General features: G+C 47.9%; 1 protein-coding gene across 1 annotated transcript in view; it reads left to right on the top strand.

Annotated features, from left to right (window-relative positions):
* Positions 1-6,190: 6,190 nt before the first annotated feature.
* LIMD1 (LIM domain containing 1) overlaps positions 6,191-24,802 on the top strand; it is a 41,537-nt gene continuing 22,925 nt past the window's right edge. The window contains exons 1-2 of the mRNA XM_026094058.2: positions 6,191-8,114; positions 20,012-20,113. Coding sequence (XP_025949843.2) covers positions 6,725-8,114; positions 20,012-20,113 — 1,492 coding nt within the window. The 5' untranslated portion in view covers positions 6,191-6,724. The remainder of the gene's footprint in view (positions 8,115-20,011; positions 20,114-24,802) is intronic.

The following is a 24,802-nucleotide window of genomic DNA, read 5'->3' as shown; positions in this document are numbered from 1 at the left end:
AGGACAACTGCTTAAGCTACCCAGGCTGCCCGCGCACTGCGATCCCCTCCTATTTCCCCGCATCTTTCCTCAGCGACTTTTGTTTGACTAAAGTCCCCTTTTCAGAATCGAGCGGAGGAAGTCAAGGATGGCAGCTCCAGCACCTCTCGGGATGGCTCGCTTCAGCGGCAAATCCTCCGCAGCAGGGAAAACCGCCACGTGGGCTGGGCGCCGCCAGCCACTTGGCCTCCCCGCGGCACTGGCCGCAAATGGGTAGCGCAAGTAGCCGCCAGCTGCTGCAGGATATCAGTCCATACGTTCTCATCCAGATGCCCCACAATCTGCTTTCTCCATGAATAGTGCAGACTGTGCTGTTGTAGTTTCTCAAAATCTCGGGGTATTTTCTCCCAGGGAGAAGATTCACTGCAGGGGGCCTTTCTCTGCATTTTCTCCAAATCTGTGCAACTCGAGCCCAGAGCCGAGTGTGGTGGAAAGCCAGACAAGTCCCCTCCTGCCAGTGTCCCCGGCTCATGGGGCAGGTCGCTTCGCCGCAGCTGCACCTTGCTAGCCCCACAGAGCTGCAGGCGCCCCTCAGTTGGGCCTTGGGGCGGCTGGGGCCCTGCAAGGGCACTTGGATGTCCTCTGGGATACCCGGGAAATTCCTGGGATTCCTGGCAAGGAAAGGGTCGCGTTTGTCCATTCATGGCTGAAACGCAACATTTCTCCTACAGTCTCTAAGGCCTTCTCTGTTTTGCAGCGCTCTCTTCCCCCCCCCCCCCCCCCCCACTGATGCCTGTATAGGTTTCCAGGGCACTTTATGCGTGTGTTTCGCTGCTTTGTGAGGAGGGAGAGATTTCAAGTGGCGGGCGGTTGCCATGGCAGTGAGGGGAAAACATTTTCTGGCTCTTTTGATGTGATGAAAGGGAAAGGAAGAGACGGGGTTTTTTATTTACAGCGTTTCTGGACACGTCACTGTAGGCCGCACTCCCACATGGTAGCAGGGTTTTCGGGGAGGCGCGGGGTGCCCGGGATGTGCTGGCAGCGAGCAGGGCCACGAGCCGGCACTGACTTGGAGGATGGGCTCTGCTCTCCTCCTCCTCACCCTGCCTGGCACTGAAAGCAGCCCTGAAGGAGAACAGCACAATGTGGCTCATTTGCAAAGGGACTGAGGTCCCAAAGTGTGAAAGTGCATTTAGATACCTAACTCCCAAAATCTTCCTCTATAGGCATGGGCTGTAAAACTCGCAAGAACTATAAAAATTTGGGACCACATCTAATTGCAGCATAATACTGTACAAATCACTATGGTACAACATCTCCATTCCAGTAGAAAGTTCAGGTTAATCATCTGTTTGCTTGGGAATATCCCTGGCCCAAACCTCGCAGAAAGAATAAATGCATGCACAAAACTTCAAAGGTATTTTGTTGCCTAATATTCATTAAAACCACTGTGAACTAGACACCAAAGTGCCTTTGAATTGCTTGGCTACGATTCCTGTTGGAAGGCACTTGCAATCACAGTGTGTGCTCATGCGCATGGAGCCGGGAACGAGGCCAAATGTAGCTTTACAGTTAAGTATCTGAAGGTCTTCGGCAGTATTTTCCATGTTGTCTGTGCATGTATTGTTCTTCACACAGCTGATTTTATCCTTTGGCATGGGAAGGAAATGTACTTTACATAGTTGGTGAAGGTCAGCAGTGTCAGAGCATAAATTCAGCAAGAAGGCTGCTTCCCCCAGAGGTGGAGAGCTCCTGCAGGTCCAATTGTAAATCAACTTACAGATGTTAGATTACAGATAAAAAGTAACGGCAGAAAATGTATGTATGACCCTTAAAAAAGAAAGTCTGAAAAGGCAATGATCTGAGTGAAGTTACAGATTCTTCCTTGTTTTGTTTTTGAAAGCTGAAAATAGATACTTCTATTCCAAAATATTTCTGTTCCACCAAAGCGTTTGTTTCCTAGAGATCTGAAGAACTTCATCCTGGTATGTTTGCAGAAAAAAAAACACAATAGACATTAGCGGAGTCTCTGGTACGCTGGACAGGAGCTTGCCTTGATTAACTTCACATCCTTTGGTGAGGAGAAGGGAAGAAGGCACGAGAGTAACTTCCTTTTTGATGGCTCTTTGTCCTGCTTATATCACAGATTCCTCCCATGGGCGAAGCAGTGGGATTTATGCTTCTACCCTTATTTACCTGTTCTAGTCCCTTTGTGCAATTCTCTCAGTACATACATATATGGATTCAATTAATCTGTTGTTTGGTACCACCTTTGTGAGGCTTCATTTTAACATTTGTCTCTTCCTATTTTGAATGAAAGCAGTACAACTTTCACATACTCCCACTCCATGTAATACCCACATTACTGCTGGTGCTTGTTTTTAGCAGTGACCTTTAAGATTACCCCTAACTTGATTTCTAAAAACACTTTGAAGCCAGTGGGACTTCCTGGGAGCAGGAAGGAAAAAAGTACCAAACTCCTCAACTGTTTGCTTTGATTGATCAGCTCTGGGACTTGGAAATTTGCAGCTTTGCGCTCAGAAATTCCTGGATCTCACAATAAAATGTTTTTCACAGTCTCATCCAAGTCTTGTGTCTGTCCTCGTTCCCTGACCGCAGATAGCACAATTGGGAATTGCCTTTCTGAGCCCAACAGTGAAAAGGCAAATTCAGCAAGCTCTTTTGGGAGAAGCTGCTTTGAGAATCTGTGAAATTATCCCCTCTGACTCTCAATTGGTGGATTATTTAAATTTCCTTCCCCAGCCCAGTCCTGAGGACCGGAGGAATTTACCATCACAAAGTGATCCAGACTCATGCAAAGCCTGGGCTGAGGGAGGTGCCATGTGCCAAACTGAGCAACTCCGGGCTCACGTTTCCAGTCCTTTTAGGTCCCTGCTTCTGATGGAAACAAGCACTGCCCTGAGAGACATCTTCTTGGTTGTGTTTGAAAATTTTCATTCGCTGAAGCCAAATAAGGGAAGCAAACCGACTGCTCTTTGTTCGCGGTTTCTCTACCATGAAGGGTGAGAGATGTTGCAGGTTCCCGTGCCCGCTCTGACAATCTCTTTGCATGAACCGCTGCCTCTGCCGCTCGTGGGAAACGCAGAGTGGCCCACGCCGGGCAGTCGTGCGGCTCCTCTCTGCACCGGGCAATCCCCATTTTCAAAACCTGCATTGCCTTGGCCCTTTAAAAGGAACCTGGTTAGATCTTGAAACTCAGTTTAGGTTTTAGCAGCCCTAGTTGAGCTTAACCTCAGGCTCAGCAGATTTGACCAAGTCCCTCAAAAGAGTTACTTTCATATGTAGTTGTGGGCTCAATCCTGTACCTGCGTGGTGCTAACTCGTGTGTCCGAAGTGCGCAGGAGGAAACCCGCCAGCCAGCGAGCCGGCAAGCATGCGGAGAGCAAATGCCCCCGTCCTAGTGGCCCCGGTACCGGGAGGCCCCCTGCTTGCCACAGCGGCTCTGCGCGACCCAGAGGCAAAACTGCATCCAAGCTGCACCCTGGTCCCTGGAGAGGAGGAGGAGCCATTCACCATCAGGCAACATGAGCGTGTGATTTCCACCCACCGTTTCCACCCTGTCCAGCCAGGGTGGAAACGCAAGGCAAGCCCTCTCCCTCGTGGCCAAAAAGGCCCCTGTTGCACACAGCCGCTACGGGGAACGTGGCCAAAGCACAACGTGGCCTTTAGCAGAGATAGTAAGAATAAAGGATTGGACCAGGCCACACATTCATGTCTTTTTTTTTTTTCCCCTGACATATTCATTAGCCTTTCTGGTAAGGCAGTTTTCCCCTGTTCCTCGTCAGCTATTGTATCTGACAAAACTGCACCTCGTGAAAAACACCGCTCTCAAGAGATCCAGTTACTCGTTCTTTTGACGCTTAGTGACAGATTTTATCAGCTCGCATTTTTGGTGCTGTCTTTCTCAGAAAGGAACGTAACATTGGAAGGCACCTTTTGCTTGTCCCTTGCTGTACTTTTCTTCTGAAAAAGGAGAGAGACAACTATTTTTTCTCCCTTTTTGGCTTTGAAGTGATATCCTCCCGCACATGCCCACCAACCGGGAGGTGGCGGGGCACGGGGAGCTCTCTGGTTTGCAGGACGGACGTCCAGATATGAGTGAAACGTCTCCCAAGCTGTCGCGGCTTGCATGAAGTGAGATTTAGCCTCAAGACACCCAGCAAATGGTGTCAAAAGCAAAACGAGGCTTGTTCAGCTTGGCCTCAGTAATTAGCCCCATGCTATCTGCCCTCACCCGCCCCCCAAGGAGAACAAGTTTTAAAAAGGTTTGATAGATGGAATTACTTTCCCTACATGGAAACAGCAGCTTTATAGATCACTTTAAAACTCTGCAGGCTCTAAGGTTCACACGTTGAGTAACTTACAGCACGCTGGTGCTTACGGGCTTGCGGCAACCCCTTTTGCAGGCCAAAAGCAGCCGCTCCATGGGCTCAGTGGGGATACGCTGCATTTCAGTCACGAATCGGACTGCCGTGCCCGCCAAGCCCCATCAATCTGCCTTGGCACCGTACTCTTCCTGAGAAACAATAAAATCTCTTATCTAATACCATTTTACGTTTGAATCAACTTCTGCAAGTCTAAAGGTTATCAGAGTTCAAACTCAGGCATCTGGCTGTCATAGAAATAACATCTAACTCTTGTCTGGAGCCTATGAATTCTTTTACAAAAGATATGCAGCTTTTGCAAGGGTTTATAATGCTGCAATTTTTAAACACATCAGGCTGAAACTTGCTGTAACAGTTGTACTATTTTAGATCTGGCAAACTGTCTCAGTTGCTAAGCAGTGTTTCTGTAAGGGAACTGTTAAAATAGGGAGGGGATTTTTTATTTCTGACACTTTCTGGTCACAGCCCAACTCATGATTATTAAAGGCAACACATTTGCACATTCCTCAACATCTGGCTGTATCTCCTGAGTCCTGAGGGAGAATAACAAAAAAAAAATCCTGAGAACACATGTTGGGGCCTGCGTAATCCACTCTATCAGTTGATTTAGTAAAAGGCACTGTAGCTGCCTAATGATATTGCCTCTCTCTGGAGCCCTACAGAGACCCCATAAAATAGTTGTCAGAAACCTAGACGTTTCCTCCTTGTGGCGCTGCATGACTGGGCACCCGGGCAGCTTTTGCACAGGAGTGTGGTTGGTTTTTCACAGGTTCAGGATCGGTCTGTATTTCAGCACCCTCCATGCGTGCAGAAATCAAGGCGGCTTGGCCTGCATTCACGTTCCTACCGCTTCCACACCAGGAACATAAACTATTTCCCTAAGAGCTGAGACTCCCACTTCATCATTTCTGGTGTGGCACTGGAGGTAGGCGATTACCTGGGGGAATGTGGTGTGACAATAATCCTGTGCCTCAATAGCGGGGCAGCGTCCTTCAGAGGAGATGAAGGAAAACCCCGTCCATGCTCCTTCAAGCGGTCTTGGGTCACAAGAGCCAGTTTCTGCCTTGTTAGCAAATCATGACTTTTGCAGTCACATCATCATCTACGTTCTCCTTAAATTCAGCCGTGCTATTTGATTATATAGGCACGCCACCGCTCCTGACACAAACACGCTGCTTGCATTTGAATCGTATGCATGGACGTGTGTTCATTTTATGGTATCTTCTAGTATTTTTACACATAACTGTGGTTCATTTTAATCGAGTACCTGCTTAGTGCAGCTTATGGGATCACGTAAGAAGTGTGGTGACCGCTCCCCCACTCTCTCCAGTGCTTGTTTTGCCACCCCCCATCCGCCCCCTCTAAAAATTACGTGTTTATTGTCCTTTACGTAACTCTTGCCGTCTATCCCCCACAGCAGTGGCCTGCTTCTGTTGAGGCCTCCACAAACAATATACTGTAATAATGGTCTTAGGCTGTTATCAGAAAGCAAACAGCACATACCATCCCTCCCGGGAAACGAGCATTAACTCCAAACACGGTTCTTTTTCGTGGAGTTCCCCCCCCCCCCCCCCTTCACGCTGCGGGGCTAGAAACGAGTTTTCCAGCTCTGCTCCGCACGGCTTTGCCCCAGTTCGGCACCGGGGGCTGCTCCAGGGCGCTCCGAGCCCCTCTGCCCGGCCGCCCCAGCGGCCGCCCCAAGCCGTGCAGCGCCTCCCGCCGGGCCGCCGCCGCCGCCACCACGTTGCAGGACGGCGGGGCCGCCGCCGGGCTCCGCCTCCGCCTCCGCCTCCGCCACCGCCCCCGGCCCGGCCCCGCCGCCGCCGCCGCCGACTGGGACGGCGCTGAGCGGCGGGACGGCCCAGTCGGGCACGGCGCGGCACGGAGCGGAGCGGGGCGCTCTGCCGCTGAGCACCGCCCGGTAAGTCGGCCCCGGCCCCGGCCCCGGCCCCGCGCAGGGCCCCAGCGGCGCTGCCGGCGCGGGCAGGGGGAGCCCGGCCCCGGCCCCGGCCCCGGCCCCGGCCCCGGCCCGGCAGCCAGGTGCCATCTCTGCCCACTGCAGCGCCACGTGCGGAGCCTCCTCCGCCGGGCGAGGGGAGAAGGAGCTTCCCGCCGCCGCCGCCGCCCGTGGTGCCGGCCCCGACGGCGCTGTGCGGCAGCCGCTGATTTCTCTTCCTCTAATTTTTTTTTTTTTTTTTTTTTTTGGCCTTTGGAGCCTCTTTTTGTCCCGCCGCCCCCTCGCCGAGAAGTCCGCGGGGATGCCGTGGCGAGTCTGAGCGCCGTGCCGGCGGCACCGTGGGGTTTGGGCACGGCCGGGAGGCACGTGTGAACTGGCAGCGATGGATAAATACGACGACCTGGGCCTGGAGGCCAGTAAGTTCATTGAAGACCTCAACATGTACGAAGCCTCCAAAGACGGCCTCTTTCGGGTGGACAGAGCCCCTGGCAACAACCCAGAGTTTGAGGAGACCAGGCGGGTTTTTGCCACTAAAATGGCCAAAATCCACCTGCAGCAGCAGCAGCAGCAACAGCAGCAAGAGGAGCTGCTCATGGCTGCCTCGGGCTCCCTCAATGGTGGGGCTGGTTTTGGTGCCCCACGGCCAAGCGTGCCAGGGCCCCGGGGTGGGCCACAGGGCAGCCGGGCCCAGGTGGGCGGCAGTGTGGCCAAGCCACCCCTGGCCTGCACCACGGCTGGCCCTGCTGGCCTCCCGCACTCCTCGGCTTTCCCTGGCCAGCCCCCAAACCCAGCCGGGTACAGCTGCGGGGATAGCGTCCCGGGGCCACATGGGTGCCATGGAGCCACCTCCAGGCCCTTCCCACTCGCCTCCCTCGGGGACTGCCCTGCCCCGGGGGGCCCGACAGCACTCCGAGGCTGGGATGGGGATCCGGATGGGTTTGTCATGCCCAGACCCACCGCAGGGAATTGGCGGCCAAACGTCCACCCTGGCGATCAGCTGCCTCGGAGCCCCGCGAAAGCCCATGGCGAGCCCCAGCTGCACCAGCACCGGTCTTTGGATAGTGGCCGCAGGAGCTGGGAAAACGGGAGCGAAGGCCAGAGGAGCGGCCAGGGCCACGAGCACAAACCAGCAGGGCAGCGGTCCTCCTCCTTCTCACACGTGCGGAGCCCCCCGGCCTCCTCTGCTGGCTCTGAGGAGGCAGCACAGGCGGGTCTCCCGCAGCAGCGGTCGTCATCCTTCTCGGCCCCATCCACGCCACCTGCCCCGGGGTTTTCGGGCCTCTCTGACCCGCGTGGTCCGAGTGCCGGAGCGGATATCCCAGCCACAGACAAAAGCAGGGATGGCAGCCAGCGGTGGTACCATGACAGCCCTCCATCCTTCTCTCCCGGCTTGGCTCCGACACCCATGCCCCCGAGCGTGGACTATCAGCAAGCCAGTGCTTGTCCCAGCGCTGCCAGCCACTTCGTCGCCCACGGGCAGAATCACAGGCCCAACAGCAGCGGTGCAAACCCTGAGCAGAGCACCTCCAACATAGCTTCACGTGGCCCGGTGACTTTGGATGCTCCCAAGCTACCTTTCAGAGAGGGCCTAAGTGCTCTGCAGTCTGACTCTGGACACCAGGAAAACTCTGGCGTGACAAAAGTAAAATTACCCTGCCAGACCCTCCTTCCACCAGAAGAGCAAGGGCCGTCTGCTGCTGAATTAAAATTAGAAGCACTCACCCAGCGTCTGGAGCAGGAGATGGATGCTCGTCCAAAGGCCGATTACTTTGGTAAGTGTAATTGCGGAAAGGCGTAATTAAAAATTGTTATGAATATGGTTCATGACTAAGTGTTGCAGGTTCACACCTTCAGAGTTGCATTTCCCTGATACTTTTATTTGGTTACCCTTTTTCAGTTGCTCATGTGTTTTTATTTAACTGTTGTTTATCACAACAACTGACACTCTTTTTCCCATGAAATATTTTTTCATACGACTTCTTAAATTTTAAAGCAAATGTAGTGTGACAGCTTTGGGGAGGAAATTGAGGACAAGCTGGAATAGACGATATCTTTTTGAAGTTGTCCTTCGTTACTGGCTGGGAGGCACTTAACTTTTAACAATATTCATGACTCTCAGTCTCATGAAGTTTGTTACATGACTGTGTTTGAATAGAAAGATAGGTTTCTAGACTGCTGAAGAATTGGATGATGTCAAACCTACCGGACTGGAGAGCACAGTTCAGCTCAGGGGAAGGTGTGGTGGACTTCACTTGACAGCAGGCGCCACGGAGGCCGTCATGGTTGAACACACGGTGCGCTTCACGTGCGGCGGGTGTAATGAAAATGCTGTGGTGACCAGGGTTTTGTGCCTTGCACAGAAATTGCAGCTGGAGTAGGTTCTGAGGATCTGACCGTGTGTGGTTGTGAATTTTCTTGAAAAGAAGTTGACTGAGGATGTAAAGGTTGTTCTCTTTTCAAACTGATGGGGATTTTCTTTTTCCCCCCAAGAGTAAGTTCCCATCAACTCCGAGTGGGTAAGCGCATCCCGAATACTTCTGGAAAATAGGCAACAGATACACTTCACCCTAAATCTCAGATCCACAAGTAATCCAGACCAGCACCAGATGTTACGTTGGTATTTTGTGATGAAAAGAGCCTGCTTACATGGGAGGATTTCTGAATGAGAAAATTAAATGCCCTGCTGGCTTAAACTGATTTAGTGGCAAAAAGTCAATGGCAAATGGGGTGTTTTCTTTCCCTGTCTCGCATGGCCACTTTGTAGTGTAACAGCAGAGGAGATAGTTCAGCCATTCAGTTATCTGGAAACAGGACACCTGGGGTTGCTTTTGCTAGGAAGGATGAGAATTCTGCTGTTAGTTTAATGACAAGAACAGGTCTGTTTTATATTTTCCTCATGATTTTAGATCTGTGGTCACAAAAGTAGAAGCAGGAATAGATTAAACTCTTCAGCCTAATACAGAGAATCAGTTTGCATCTCAGACTGCCTAAGTCCCATTGCACACAGTCCATTTGCCTGTCCACTGTGATTGCTGAGTAATGCAGCGGTGGTCTGTACATGCACCAGTGACCCTTAGAAACTCTCTTACTGCCTTGAACTTTACCTTATGCTTCACTAATGCAGTTGAAGGGACCTGTAAGTAAGTAGTTGCAAATTCCGTAGTAAAAGGTGTTTCTGACTACCGCTATAGTTGTGATATTCCCCTGCAGATGGCCTTGCTGTGATTATTTAGCTTAATATTTGAGACTGAATTTAACCTTGTAACAGGGCAGACAGATAGGATTTTACGTATTGCAGAACAGTGACCTGGAAAGTTGCCTTAGTTGGATCATTTCAGCCTGGGAATGTGTTTGGATGCTTTATGTGCCATGCAGGGAGCATGCAGTTTGAATGAGCTCAGAGAACCTCACCCCAAGAGATGCTGAACTCCTTTTGAAAAGGAGCTGATTAGGGAAATGAGTTTGGGGAGATAGTGTTCAAAATCTGACTATTTTGTGGTAGGCAGCCTTCTACTCCACTGGATAGGTTTCAGGAGTCCCTTCAACCCTATAACCGCCTTCGACTCTTCAATCCCTAGTAAAAAGTGTGCATGGGAATGACGTGAAAAAGCAGACAGGATGTAATTGGTGGTTAGATTATTTTTACATTTTTGTCACGAAATAAGTGGTAGCAGCAGGGACATGCTTTTATCTCTCAGGAAGTCTGCAATGAGGTAGGAGTAATTCTGGCAACATGGAAAGTCTTGCTGGTCAGCCCACTGAATTACCTGAATCAGAAACTTGGGGAGGGAGAAGAAATGGAGGCTGCCTAATTCCTCATGAGATCTTTTGACACATTCCTGGCAGGAGGTTTTATACCCGTGTGTGTTTAGTACAGCTGCTGTGCAGCAATGTCTGGGAAAGAAGGAGAGTGAAGAAGGACAGGGAGAGTGAAAAATGAAAAATTGCAATCATGGTAGAAGAAGAAACAAAGTTTGGTAGTGTCTCAGCTCTATGGAAGAAGACTCAGCAGACACCCTGTGGATGACCAAGGAAAAAGAAAGGGATAGTACAGAGGTATTTTAATTCTGTGCCCCTCTCCCCTTCTTTCTTTTATTTTCATTTTTTCAGTGTTACTCCAATGTATTTCCTTTGGAAGAAGAAAGGACCAAGTTGGTCTTTTGCATCCATGTTTGCTAAGCTCTACCTTCAAGTTACTGAACTTCAGCATGGAAAATAAATATTTTTATGTAATAGCGATAAAAAGGATCACCAGCTGGTTTTTTTGCAGACGTTCCTCCCACATTTCTGTGACCTGTAATGCAGCAGCTTTGTAGTGCATCAGAGCCAGGAAGTGAAAGTAGGATTGAAGTGCAAATGACCAAACTGTTTTATCTAGCATGCTTTCAGCTCTCCTTATCTTGGGTGCTGCTCTTGTGACAAATAGATTTTTTTGAGATAGATCTATCTATCTTAGTAAGGTCTAGCCTTTCATTCTGTTTCTGTTTGGACTAGATATTAATCCTGAACAATTCTGAACCCGGTAAAGGAGCTGTTTTTTCCTTCACTATGTGAAAACAAATGTTTGTAAATGAAAACCTAGAAAAGGATAAACTAGGGACTAAACTGAACGTAGGTAGGATGCTCTGTTGAAGAGTAACAGGCAGTCTGGCTATCTGTCAGCAAAAGCTCACTGTACACAATACATTTGTCTGCTCAGAGGGTGTATGATAAGTGAAAGGAAAGAAGCAAACAAAGCCAAGAATGTTCTGCTTTTTTAATAACGGCGTATGTGTGAGCAGTATGGGTAAATCAAACCTACATGTGTCTCTAAAGGAATTTGGGCCTCTCTGAGAATGTTTTTGAAGTGCTGTCTTGATTTACGTGGGCTTTTGGAGGTGGGCGCAGCAAGTCTCAGGTACTACCCAGGTTTTTATGCTTGGGGAGGGAAGTTCTTAAATCACTCTTTGAAGAGGCATGTTCCCAGTGCAGCAGAGAAGGGGCCCCAATTCCCTGGGAGGTGCCTCTGGAAACCAGCTTTGATTGTATTCAAGTTTTTGGTGTACAGTTTCCAGGGAACATCCAGGAATGAGGTGTCTGAATCCCACTGATTTTCCATGGTTGCCTGAGTTCCTTATGCTCCTTTGGATGTACCAGCCTTAATTTCCATGCAGTGAATGGGCAGATTAATTAAATAGGAGTGTCTGAGGAAGTTGTCAGGCTTGCACCAGCACCACCCAGTGCAATGCAAATGCTTCCAGTTAGGTGAAGTGGTGCCATCCCAAGGACTAGTTTTCAGGTGAGAATTGAGCAGGTGCACAACTAAATTGAGCATCAGCCTGGGCTGCATAGAAGTAACCTGATATAGGAATGCGACTTATGCCTGTGCAGGCCTGACTGTGAGGCGGTGAGGGCTATAGAAATTTTACCATTCACTGTTGTAGAATAGGATAAACCCTGTGGTACAATACAGTTCCTTGATCTGCAGGCACAGACCGAAAGTTTTACAGGTGTAACATACAGAATCGTGTTTTTACTAGTGCTCCTTTCATACGGACAGATGGAAATCTCAGTCTGATGAAGACTAACTACACTGTTACCAGGAGCTTTTTAAAAGTTTTCATAAATGTGTTTCTTGTTATAAATATTTGTTAGGTGTTAAGTTCTGGCTTCCTTCCTTTATACTTAGGTTAGAGCTGATAAGCTGCAGGTATTTTAGGAGGGCCCTAGGCATCTTGTTTTGCAGCTAAATGCCAGGATGCTTCCTAGCAGTCAGAGAAGATCTCAAAAAGTTGGCAAATTTCTTCTCCCCTTCAGAGGAGCAGAACTTCAGGTGGATCATTTAACGCCAGTGGAGACAAGGAACCCTAGCACATACGAATGGGTATAATTAGCTCGAAGGCCGGTGGCACTTTTTCTAAGTCTTATGCATAGGGAAGTGAGCATGTTACCACTGCTGAAACAGCAAGTCAGTTTAACTTTAAGGCTGTACATGCTTGTGGACTTTACCAAACCCTACTGATGACCATGCACTAAGGAGTAATTTCAGGACTGCAGAGTGGATAATTTTCTGTTCAAAATTAGAGTTTTTCTCTGAGGTGTGTTCTCTAACAGCATCTTTGCCATTGGGAACAAGTGAACACACTGCTCTCTGCCTGTTGTTGGGAGAATGCAGCTGGAAGGAGACCTGTGTGCAGTGCAGTGGAGAGAAGGGAGGCAGGGAGAGGGGAGTCATGGTGTAATGGGGAAGACTGGAAGGATCGCAGCACATGGACTAGTGCATGTGTACAGAATGAAAAGCTTATCTCACAGCAAGGAAGCAAGCAAGTAAATATTTGTCTGGGATATGGCTCTTTAAGATTAAAGCAGTATATGCTTCTCTTCCCCTCGGGGCTGTTGGAAGCTCAGCTGGATTTACAAGTTAAGAAAAAATCCACTCTTAGAGGAAGGAAAAAGAAAGGAGTGCAGGCAGAGGATCAATAGGTCTTTCAGGAAGAAGACTGTTGCAGTGGAGACTGAAAGTAATAAGGAACCTGACTCATTTTGCACTGGAATTAACATAATCTCTTTTATCGTTATAAGGTACTTAAAATGTCACTGACGTGAGCCTGATGGCATTTTACACTTCTCTGGCACTGTGTACATGACTGTCTGCAATGCAGCAAAGTTGAGAGGTCAAGAATGTTTCACACAAAAAGCAGTACAGAAGAATTGCACATATTGACTCTTAATTCTTTGGGCAGAGAAGTACCTGCACATCTTTGCCATCGAGTCATGATATGGGGCTGATATGAACGACGAGACTGAGTGATGAATAGAAGTCAGAGTGCCGTGTTTTCCAGGCACTCAGTGTTCACACAGGCATCCAGGTCTACTTGAAATCAACTGTTTGGAAGTGTGATTGCACAGTAATGGACAACAGCTCACCAAGGTATGCAGTATGTAGGAAGGCCGTGTCCTTGCCACACTGAACAAAGAATGTAGAAGTGATTTTTTTAAGGTGAGCCACAAGGAGATAACATCAGGTTTTAGGGAAGGTCTGAAGTAAAAATGAAATAACTAGACATCATGTTAGGTATGACATGATGAAGTCATTTTAAGTGGACAGTCTTCTTTAGGACTAGGTTCTCATGGAATAGGTGGGTCTTCAAGAGTAGCTTCACGCGTGTCTTCCTTGTCAGAGCATGAAATGGGAACAAGGCAAGAGAAAAGCTGGGTTACAGCCCAGAGGCAGCAGGGTGTACTTCTAGATTAGCTGTGTGCGTGTCTGGGCACATAGGAAAGATGATGCTGGAGGTATTTACATGCGGAGACTGTGGGGGTTTCTTCAGGATAAATCCAGTCTCAAGTGTGGAGGGGTCAAAACCTTTCAAAATCATAAGGAATGTAACTGTAAAAGTTATTGCCATTACATCTGCTGGAGAAGAGTCAAACTGATTACAGGAATGTGTGTCTTTCATGGGATACATAAAAGAAGTAGGACAGATTTATTCTTCTGAGGGCCATTTCTGGTTTAGCTGTGTATGCAAACACATACCACCAGAATCCATCCTTCGTCCTGCCAGTGCATTCCTCTTATTGAGGACTGGATTGAGGTAACAAGGAAATCTGGCCTGTCATTGACATTGAAGTATTCATACTATCCCATTTAGACCTCTAGGCTTAAGTGGTGGTTTTAGGAAACCCAAACAGGAACACATGTAGAAAAGTTTGGCCGTTCTGGACTCTGCTAAGAAGAGGGGAATGAAGAAACTGTCCTTGGTTTGTAAATAGGTGATGTTTGGTGTGTGGAAGGAAATCATACCAGCCAGTCCTAGAAGATGCCGTTGTTCAGCATTCTTTGCATTGAAGTCCTAGCAAGTGGGGTACAATAAGTAAATAACCCCTTCCAGTGAATGTGAAATACAACACTTAGAGGAAAAACTGTCTTTCGAGCCTTCGAATATGTGGTAAATAGAAATCCAACTGTTGAATTTTGAGGGTGAGACTGACACTTCAGATTCAGGGATGGATTAGATTTCAGTTCTGACAGCACTCAAAAGTCTGCTTCTGACCTGTTTGATCTTGCGAGCTGAGGCTATTTCCAGTGGCAGTGTTTCTTGTGATTGACAGTGATGAAATCCAGTATGATAAGAGTTGGGACACAGCTTACAAGGCATGTTTTCAGTCCCAGCTGTGCCCCAAAGGTCCTATTGTTCAGAAGCTCAGATGCAACTTGGACAATTGCTTTCCACATGATGCCACATGATGCTAACTGAACAGAGATTGCTTTGTTGTCCGGGGCCAAGCTGCCCTACCAGCAGAAATTGAACTGAAATCAGCAGTTTACATCCCTTTCCTTTTCCAGATCTGGCTACCATTCTGCCAGAGCGCTCAAGTGTGAATTTACCAGTGCTGCGCATGTGCGGTTTTTCAGGCTTGTCATAATGTTGATGAAAGAGAAACCTTTCATTTCTCGCCACATTTTAACATGCTACGTGAAGTTAAAGGCCTTATTTTTAGATGGGGTATCTGCTCAAATTGGCCCTTGCATAAGCGCTCCTTTTTGGTGACAAAGCAACCAGCTGCACGAGTCGGGCGGCTGGCTAAGGCGTGCATATTCAGAATTCATCTGCTGCAGGCTGAAGATAGAAGTTTTTACTAAAAGCTACGCTATGCCAAGAAAATTACCCAGAGCTGCTGACTAGCATCAGTGGCATGTACAGCTGTATGGATGTTGATGACTTTTTAACTCTGAGCACTGGCTAGTAGAAAGCACGCTCAGCACAGTTTCAGAAAATAGTAGTTAGAGTTGACATGCAGCCAGGCATAAATACAGTTTTGAAATGGATCGGGGTTGGATATTGCTTTTGCTGGTCTGCCTTTGATCAGGCTGGCATAGCACAAGTGTTGCTGAGCTCAGCAATTGGCTGGCATCTGTAACAGGTATTTCTTTTTCTGTGCATAGCCTGAACTGAAAGAACAGGATCATTGTGGCAACAGGGAGCGAGCTGCAAAAAAGTCGAAAGGAAAAATCAATACAAATCACCTTTTTTTCCTCTTTCAGGCTGGGGTGGGCTAAGAGTCAGAGGTGAAGGCTCAAGTGTGTTGCTAAGAATACTGTGGAGTATTAAAATTGGAAGAAACAAAGACTTTCTAGAATAATGCCAATTGCTAGCAAGGTTTAATTGGTTTTTAAATAAGATCTAGCAGAAGTAAGAAAAAAATAAAACAAACTGTACACAGACTTGTCCTAACGCCATTTTTCATTTGTCAACCTGTCATTTATAACCTTGCCATAAGACATTTTTAAATATTTATACTGTGGTTGGTTAGTACATAGTGAAGTAATTTAATATATTGCATCTTTACAGACAACATCATTTATTTTAAAAGCGTTTTCATTTTATGACTTTTTCTATTTTCCCTATTTTAGGGGCTGAAATATTTAAAGAAATAAATAACAGGGTTAAGCAGGAAATGGAGTAGGACATATACTGTGAGATAAAGGGAGGGCGAAGGAATGATGGGGCAGTAGAGGGGTCTGGAGGTTTAGGAAAGGATGTTTATGGCTCTGAGAGCCAAGGGAGCCTTTGGGGTAGCTCCTACAGCAGCCAGCAGGAATAGCCCCTTGGGGGAAACACATGGACAGGCCCTACGCTCCGGAGCGTGAAGGAAGGATTTTTCCAGGATAGATAGAGGATAGGCAGAGAGAATTTCTGTTCTCCGTGGGATTCGCATTACAGTGTTTTCAAAGTGGCTTTTGATGCCCGCCGGTGTGTTTGCAGCCGTAGGGCGCCGGTGCCCGTGCGCTGGCGTCAGTGCCGGCCGGGGTGCTGGCCCAGCCTGCCTACGCCGGGACACCTGAGCGGCTGCCGTCAGCTGCTGAGCTCTTCCCGTTTACAGCGCGGTGTCCGACGCGCCGATGGCTCGCTCATGGCGGCGTTTTAATACTCCTCCCAAGATAGATCATCTGGCATTTGCGTTGTTCTGAGACGGAGGGCAGAGAAAGGCGCCTTCTCTTCTCTCGCTCTTATTTTGGCTAGAGCCAGGCTTTTGCAGAAAACGGACCTGCTGCTGGGGTCCGTTGTGTGCCAGCGCTCTGCTGGGTTAGCGCCCCTTTCGCGGAGACGTGCCAGTGACAGGAAGGAGAAAGGCATGCAGGCTTCGGTGGTTGTGCCTTCTGCCTCCTAATTCATGCTACTACTCATACATATTCAGTGTCGTCGCTCTGCCGGGTGCTTTCTGGGAAGGAGGAAATTGGAACACGCGGGTGATTTTCTGGAGCAGCCGCTCCTTGGCATGAAGAAGGGAAAAATGTAGGCACTTTCAGGACAATAAATATATAGTTTCTGTGGAAAGCCTGGGGAATGCCTTGGAAAAAAGATTTTAAGCAGCAAAATCTGCAGTTTTTCTGCTCTCAGAACTTTCCAGTGTGCATTGTTGCAGTCAATAGGCGATTTTACGAGCCAGCCTTTAGTTTTTGTGTCAGACGATTGCACAATATATTGGGCTGGAGCAGAACGCACGCGTTTGTGAGAGGACACATGCATTTGAAAAGGCAGATTTTTTTATCTTCGCCTTTTTTTTTGAAATGCCTGCATAACTTATCTTTAATTCTTGAACCCATTTGCTTTCTTCAGATGTTTGTTTCAATGAACAATTGAGTTAAATCTGCTCAATCTGAGAAGAACCAGCTAGTTTTGCGAACTTTGTGCCAATCTGCATGTTGGGGTGGGCCTGCAGCCAAGCTCATATGTTAGTTCAGGTCTGTTTTGGAGAAAATAGACGACTGCTTATTTCTTTTCAGCCTTCCCTTCAGGTTTTTGTCAGTTTGGGCTCTGGCTCTGAGTGCAGTGGGGCTTGGAGCCGCATTAGTGACAGTTTTCAGCGTTCTGGTTGAATGCACATATACAGCTGCACTGAAGAAAGGCATGTCTGCACTGGGAAAATTAAGGCTCTGCTTTTCAGCAACCGTCTATGTGCTACCGTAAATGGGTCTTGAGCTTTTTTATCACTGTAGTGTGAAAACTACCATAGGTATCAGCAACCGGAGGAAATTGTTCTCAAACTTCTATTGCCAGCATGGTTCTGCCAGAATTGGGAGTTACTTTTCAGTGCTGTCTTAAGTACATCATTTTTTTACTAACATGGACCAGACCTTTCTGATTGCTCTGGAGCTTGCAGTACCCCGAAAGAAGTGAAGTTTTGTTAACCACAGCATGACTAAGGATCTCCCGTTAGATCAGGCTCTCCCTTGTGTTGGGCCAGTACAAGCAAGATGTGAGTTACAATCGCTGTGCTCTGCATGGTTGAAGTAAATCAGACTGACCAACGGTGGAAGGAGAGACCAGGAGGTGAAGTTACATCCAAAAGTTTGACGTGGAGTGGTGAGAGAAGACAATCTTTGTATCTGCCCTTCACGCTGCCCATCTTGGGTAAAATAGAGACAGCTGAAGTAAACATGGATTAAAGCAAATGGCAGTTGCTAATTTAGAGATAGTTAAAGGGTGATTCTGCTTTAAAACTGGTCTGTCACAATCACATGGTAATGCCTGAGGTAAATAAACTAGCTTGATCTGTCCTTTTACTTGGACAGGGACTTCCTCTGCCCAGCCACCAGTGGTGGTTTCCGGCAGCCCTCTCTGCCTCTCCTTGGTGTGGTCTGAGTGCAGCGAGAAGGGTGCTGGCTCTGAAGCTGCTGAAGAACTTGATAGAAATGATGTTCTCCTCCCCGGTGGTGGGTGACTGGGGCTCACCTCCCCAGCTTGCCCACCACGTTGCTGGTATGGCTGGCGCAGAGGACATAGCGGTGCCTCTCTGGGGGAATGGTCCTGTTCGGGTGCAGAGCTGCCAGCATGTTTGGCTGCTGTGCTCTTCCCTGAAGAGTGGAAGGGGCAAGTCTGGCTCCTAAACGCCTTCAGTGAAGTGATTTTCTACTATCATTTCTTGCTTTGTTATCAAAAGAGGTTTTCTTGGAAGTGAAATAGGGTTGCATAAACCAAATCTGGTCTCTGGTCATTAAATGTGGCTCCAGCTGGCCTTATTCTGTAAGTGCAGAAGAACAGCATAATAAATCCATTGTAGGTTTTCTCTTGTTACCCGTTAAGCAGTGCCTGTTTATCTTTCAAGGGACAAGGCCAGATCCAACCACCAGTCTGGGCATGGCCCCAAAGTGAACTGTTTTGCAGATCTTTTTTGCTTTAAGCTTTTAGAGGGCCTCAGTTAACCATCACGGCTGCAGCTTTGCTCCTCCTGTCCCTCTGCCCCTGCCGTGCATCCACCGTGTTGCATCTAATTGGCAGCTGTATACCTGGATAGCCCCAGAGGCTGCTTGGTGAGGTGCAGATCAGGCTTAAAGATGCTGTGCCCTATGTGCCTGGTGGTCTCTGTCCATGCTGCTGACATGGGTTATGGGTTCGAGTCCCACGCCTGGGATGGGTGCTGCAGGAAGAGGAATTGGCTGTGCCAAGAGACTGGGCTTCCTACAAGCAGTTGCCTTAGTACAGGGCTGTGACATGACCGTTGTCTGTACACAACAGCCGTGGCACTGTTTGTGCAGAAATATTCTTTATTTTTTTTTTTAGCAGGGTTGCAATGTGTCCAGAGAGGCAGTGCAGCGGTTCTGTGCTGTGCTTTAGCCGTCTGTTGCCTGAGCTTTCTCCAGGAGGAGAGGAGGTCACAGTAGCCTTGGAAAGGGCATGGCTTATTTCACCCCTGTTTGCCAAATGCAGTGGCCAGGGTAGGGACATTTCCCCTGCCACTCCCAAGTAAGAGAATCCCATCTCCATGTTGTGTTTCCCTGGTGGGGTAACAGGGCTGTTGGGTGGCTGCCGCTGCTCTGAGCTGCATTTACGATCGTCTCCATCGGAGATAAGCTGCAGATGGGGTCGTGACTCCAAAAGTTGATCCGCGTAGGCCTGCCCTGGCCCCCCTTCATCCCATGGGCTGTCTGAGAACCAGGCCCATGTTAGCTTGCACTGCTGCTGCCAGCAAATACATTCTCTTTAAAACTGATTTGTTTCTTTCGTTATCCTGCTAGGAGCTAGGAGAACATCTGGAGCAGGATACGTTATCCATAGGCAGCATTTGTGTTAGAACTCTCTTTTCCGACATGGTTGGGAGAGGGAAGAGAGGTAGATTTTCACATAGTCAATCCCATTCTAGTTTAGTAAGAAATCTGTAGAGACTTGGAGCATTCAGCAGAAGGGTCAGGAGCCTGAAATACGAAAAGATTTAAAGGGACTAAGTAAAGAATTGTGTTTTCCTCTCGTCGACTGCCACCAACAAGCTTATATTATGCATTACGTAGGAGAAACTATTTGTCAGTGAAAGGCCCTGAACACCATTTACTACCACACAGGCTTCTGGAAGGGTCATTAAGTTTTTTCTGAATGTGTGTGAAAGTTCTGGAAATGGACAGGAGAAAGAAGGGGATGTAATTATAGCCAAATAGGGCTCTGAGCCTGTTGTGCTAGTCACTTTATTTGCAAAAGGCTTTTGCTATGAAGGTCTGCTGTTAACAGCAGTTCTCAGGATAAGTAACGCTGATGTCAACTACATCTTGTGGCTACATTGGATTGTCCGGTCCTAAATTCAATCTGAGTTGCAGATGTGATTACTCATGCAGCCAGCTCACCTCTTCCTCCACGTGAACCAGCTGTGTTGCTAAATCTCACTGCTGACTTCCGTTGCCTCTTGTCTCTTCTAGGAACCTGCGTGAAGTGCAACAAAGGTGTGTATGGAGCCAACCAGGCTTGCCAGGCCATGGGCAATCTCTACCACGACGGCTGTTTCACCTGCGGAGCCTGCAGTAAGTACTGCCTTGCCCGGCTTGCCTCTGCTGCCACGTTTGAGTAGAGCTCTGTGACAAATTCTTCTGGATCAACATTTTTCTGGTTTTAAAAAAAAAAAAAAGTGGTTATTCAATTATCTGCCAGATGGAGTTTGTTTCAGCTGTATGTCTTTGTGGTAGTGTTCACTGTTTGTTTTTGAATAGCTTCTTGCAAGGCACTTAGAAAAGATATTTTGGATTATGCCTGCCTTCAGCTTTCTGGCATGGGGGACAGTTATTTTCATTCCTTTGTGTCTCAGTGTAGCCACATTTCCTTATTTATGAGAGTATTTTTTTAAAGTGGCAGTAAATATGCCTTAACTGGCATTTAGGTTTAGATTTTGTTATTTGGCAAGTCAGACTTTAAAGCCCTTGCAATCTGTGAATCCAAAAGAGAGACACCACTCTGAACACCTTGCTTGTCTGTGCAGGCTTGCCAGACATGTGTAGCAGCAGCTCTGTGAAAGTAAGATACACCTTTTCGTAAGGGGAGACAGTTTTCCCCTCGCTTTCGTGTCCCCTGTCTCAGCTGAGTCACTGTGGGGTGGCAGCCAGCTCAGCTAGTTTAACCTAAAAAGTTGCTGCCTAGTCTAGTGTGCTGTCTGGCCTGCGAGCCCTGTCCAGAGTGATTCATCTGCCTGCCTTAGACATCCGTTTTAGGATGTGGCGCCTTCTCTCCAAAGGGAGTCTGGACAGGCAGCTCAGACCAAATGCCTACTTTCTAGCTGGTGTAGGTGAGGCTGATCCTGCTCCATGTCTCCAGCATGAAGATCATGCTTGGTCCTGTTGTATGTGCAGCATGTGGTGCAGATGGGAGGGTCCAAACTGTATCTCTGTAACACAATCGCTAGAGAAATTGCCTGGCAAAATGTATTGGTCGCTGAAATGGCTGACCGTCCCGCTGGGTGCCAAAAATGAGGGCATGGTGAAAGGGGAGAATGACAATAGTTTTATTTGTAGACATTGCTCATGTGCTACCCACCCTCCTCACCTTGCTGCCCCCATAGCACTATGGTTTTTCGTCACTGTGTTTTTGCTATGTACGTGATTTTTACTAGCTGTAATAGCTTTGTCCTTCTGAGGGACTTCCTGTCAAAGCATGTACTAGCATGAATGAGCCACGTTACACATCTTGTTTTTTGTTTTGTAAGCTGCGCAGACAGAGAAAGCGAGCCCCAGGGAGACCAACAGCATGTCTCTGCCTGCTTATTGTCAGCTGGTTATTGTGCCAGTGATATCAGAATAGGAGCCAGGATGGCAAGCTCTGCAAAATCTGCCTACAAAGCCTACTAAATAGTTAAACGAGCCTGGTGAAGCTCCATGCTGCTTTTCATACCCAAGATGTAGTCTGAAGCTTGCTGAAGCTTACAGCGTGCTCCAGTGTACGAATTCTTCTAAGCGGCTTTTCAGGGAAGTCTGTGATGGAGCTAGGGTGAGCACCCAGGTCTCTTGATGCCAATCCTGGCTGTATTTGTAACACAGTGGTTTTTGTAGTCTGAGCTAGTAGCATATTTTTAGAAATGCAGCTATATATAAGACAGCAGTAAAAATAATAACGATCCATCTAGTTATTTGTATATATCAGTTTGGTTTTCCAAGATGAACTTTTGGGGTTTTTTTTCTCTGTTGTATTTAGAATTGTAAACTCATCAGGACAGCAAGGGAATGTGTTTTATTTGGAGCTGTAAAGTGGGAACAAATATAGAAAGGTGTGTGTGCTATTTAATGATAGTTGAACCTTGAACTCTGCTTGCTTCCCAGCTGTCCAACAATGACTGCCTTCCCTGACCTATGTTTTCAGTAGAGCACTCCCCTGTCATCTGATTGAAGACAGGAAAACTGAAAGAAAAGGGGTGTTTGCAGATGACGGCAATTTCCTAGAGGCTCAGGAGTCAGCGGCTTGCTCTTTTGTCTCTTCTAAATTAATTTGAGATCTTTTCCCGCAGAGAGAATTAGTGGCTCCATCCCAGGGCTTTGCTTCAGGAACGTTTTACCCTTTGTGTTCAGGAAGTCTCCAAATTACCCTTCCACACCATCCGCCTGTTAAAAATAATTCAACAGCAAGTTCAAGCTGTCTTAAATTTCTAAAATTACTACTGTGCGATTGGTGCTGTAGCAATAAACGCTATAGATCCTCATTTTAGAACTGACTTTACCTTCTTTATTTGGAGACCAACACTACAGAGGTATAAGTATTTGCTTCCATTTATGTTTATATGTTTGGTTAAGAGACAGCTTAATCCATTTGCTATTGAGGTAGGTTGGTGAGGACTGAAAGAGCAGCTATTAGCTGCTTATTCTAAAAGACAACCCTTTCCAAAGTTTTCCAGTGTAAGGCAAGATAGTTTGTGTTTTAGATGAGACTGGAAAAAGGGAAAGAAGCTTAGTTTACCAAGGTGAAGCTGACTTTCCCTGTTACCCAGGTAGTAACTGAAGACTCTCTCGGGAGATGTGCTGGGGCAAAGGATTTCAAAGGGAATGCTGCTGGTTGAAAAAGGGGAGTAATGATAGAAAATACTGTATTTCAATATGAGAGAGCAAAAGGGGAATGAAAGCCATCAGTCTAAGTCTGCTGTTTTACATGTATTGAACATACAATATATATAGGCAAGTTGTCTGCTGCAGGGGATGGACAGAAATCTTACTTTTTCTCAACTCCCTCGAACATGATGGTAGAAAACACATCTTACCTACTGCCAGAAAACCAGCGAGAAGCAGATTTCCAAAAATCCACTCCTTTACAGTGAGACACACACTACGCTGGCTTTGCCTTACCCTCACCAATTACCGTGGCCAATTCTGCCAGCCACTCTGGGGCAGTGGTTTATGTGGCTGACGCGTGGCCATGCTGTGTGCGCGGGCTGCCCAAGCCTTGCTGGGGTTGTGCCTCCCTCAAATGGTGCTAGGACACATCCTGCCCCAGGAGGGGATCATGGCTGTAGCCAGTTGTTCAAGCATGCATGTGTGTACGCAGGTCGCACTGCCGGGAGCGAGACTCGGTGACATCCCCTCCATGGAAGAGGGATGATTTTATCCTTTTACCCAGACGTGGGTCTCGGTTCATTGCCATCCTCGAAGGTACAGGCTGTAGGAAGGTGGGCCACACTGAAAGAGAGAAAAATAGTGATGCCAGAGGCTCTGCTGGAAGAAGTTAAATGCTGACATCTTGCAGAGCAAATGGAGGGGAGGCAAATAGCAGATTTGAAGCGTTAAGCCAACCCATTTCTCAAGGAACATGTGCTGGCGGTGATGCTACAACATAAAACCTCCCCACTTGACTGGGCTGTGCAGCAGGCGTGGGCAGGAAGCAACGTGCTGCTAGCAAGCCGCTGCACGTCCCGCATTTGTCAGGGCGAATCTGGCTCTTTTTCCTCCCAGTGGCCACATTGCAGCGGGTTTCAGTAGAGCCCTGTTGGGGGATATTGGGTTTTGGTTTTCCTTCCCCTCCTCCCAGAGCGTCTCTTCTGATTGCTCGTAATAAGCATATGATACCTTCAAGGATGTGTTTGCTTCTTTCCTTTTCAGTCCGATCACTGGCAAGCGAACAATAACAAAGAGGGCCATAGTATGCAGATTGAGGAAATGACTTCTCCCCTTCCCTCTCCGCTCCCAGGCGATTTGCTGGTAAAAGAGAAAAGGAAACGTACTTCAGATGTTACACGTTTCTGAGAGCGCTGTTCCATTCTCTTTCCGGCCCTAGCCGTCACTGCCGTCCAACAATATTGGTACTGTTGTTTACTTGTTGGCTTGATGTTTAGACTAGCTTTTTAGCATCTCTTGCAAATCATTCCTAATTACATTAGAATCGAGAAAAAGACTTTACGTTACTAGCAGTAAATGTTACTGCTATGTTTCAGCCTGTTTTAGAAGCTCGGAGAGGGCCTGTTTCTCCTCCCAGTAACGTTTCAAGGCAGAGCTCCCAGTGACTTCCAGAGAGGCCAACTTAAATGTGCTGCCCCCAGAAAACTGTCTGTAAACCTGGAGGCAAGCCACGAGTTTCACTTGGGTTTACAGGAGTATAAATGAGAGCATAATTTGGCATATTATGTACAGGAGGCCGGTTAAGAAAGCTCAAGTCCTTCCTATTTGCGCGGTGGCCTGACCATGCTAAGGAACACAAGAACACTTTTTACCTCCTTGCTCCAGGTAGGTGTTTGGACCAAACCACATCCCAACTCCACCTTAGAGTAAGAACCAAACAGAAACAGTCGTGTCGTTGCCTGTGCCCATGTTTTGCACTAACATGAGGAATGGTTCTGATACATTGAGTGGCGGAAGAAGGCCGGGGTGTGCAGGTGGGAGCTGCAGTACAGTGACAGAGGCTGCTGGGGGTGGGGATGGGAGGTGCCCATCTCGCTGCTCCCACAGATGCACGTGACTGGGGCCGCGAGGACGGTTCAGGTGGATCCGGAGGAGGGTGTGCGTTGGTGTTGCAGGACTCTCTTGTATTTGAAGGAAAGCGGCACTGGAGTGAGGCCCTCATTGTAGGCGTGTTTTTCCTCACATACGCATCCATCTATGAATGGCGAAGGTGCCAGCAAATCTCGCTTGGAAGAAATCCTCACTTGAAGGGGCAGTTTCCTGTATTCCCCACGCAGTCTGCAGCAATTTAATGTACGAGTAGCTTTCTTAAGGTGCTTAGGAGTTGTAGGGCGTGTGTTTGCATTT

Source organism: Dromaius novaehollandiae, chromosome 2 (genome assembly GCF_036370855.1).
Source record: "Dromaius novaehollandiae isolate bDroNov1 chromosome 2, bDroNov1.hap1, whole genome shotgun sequence".
NCBI lineage: Eukaryota > Metazoa > Chordata > Aves > Casuariiformes > Dromaiidae > Dromaius > Dromaius novaehollandiae.
Note: the sequence above shows the minus strand (reverse complement) of the source record. Positions and strands in the feature narration are given on the sequence as shown.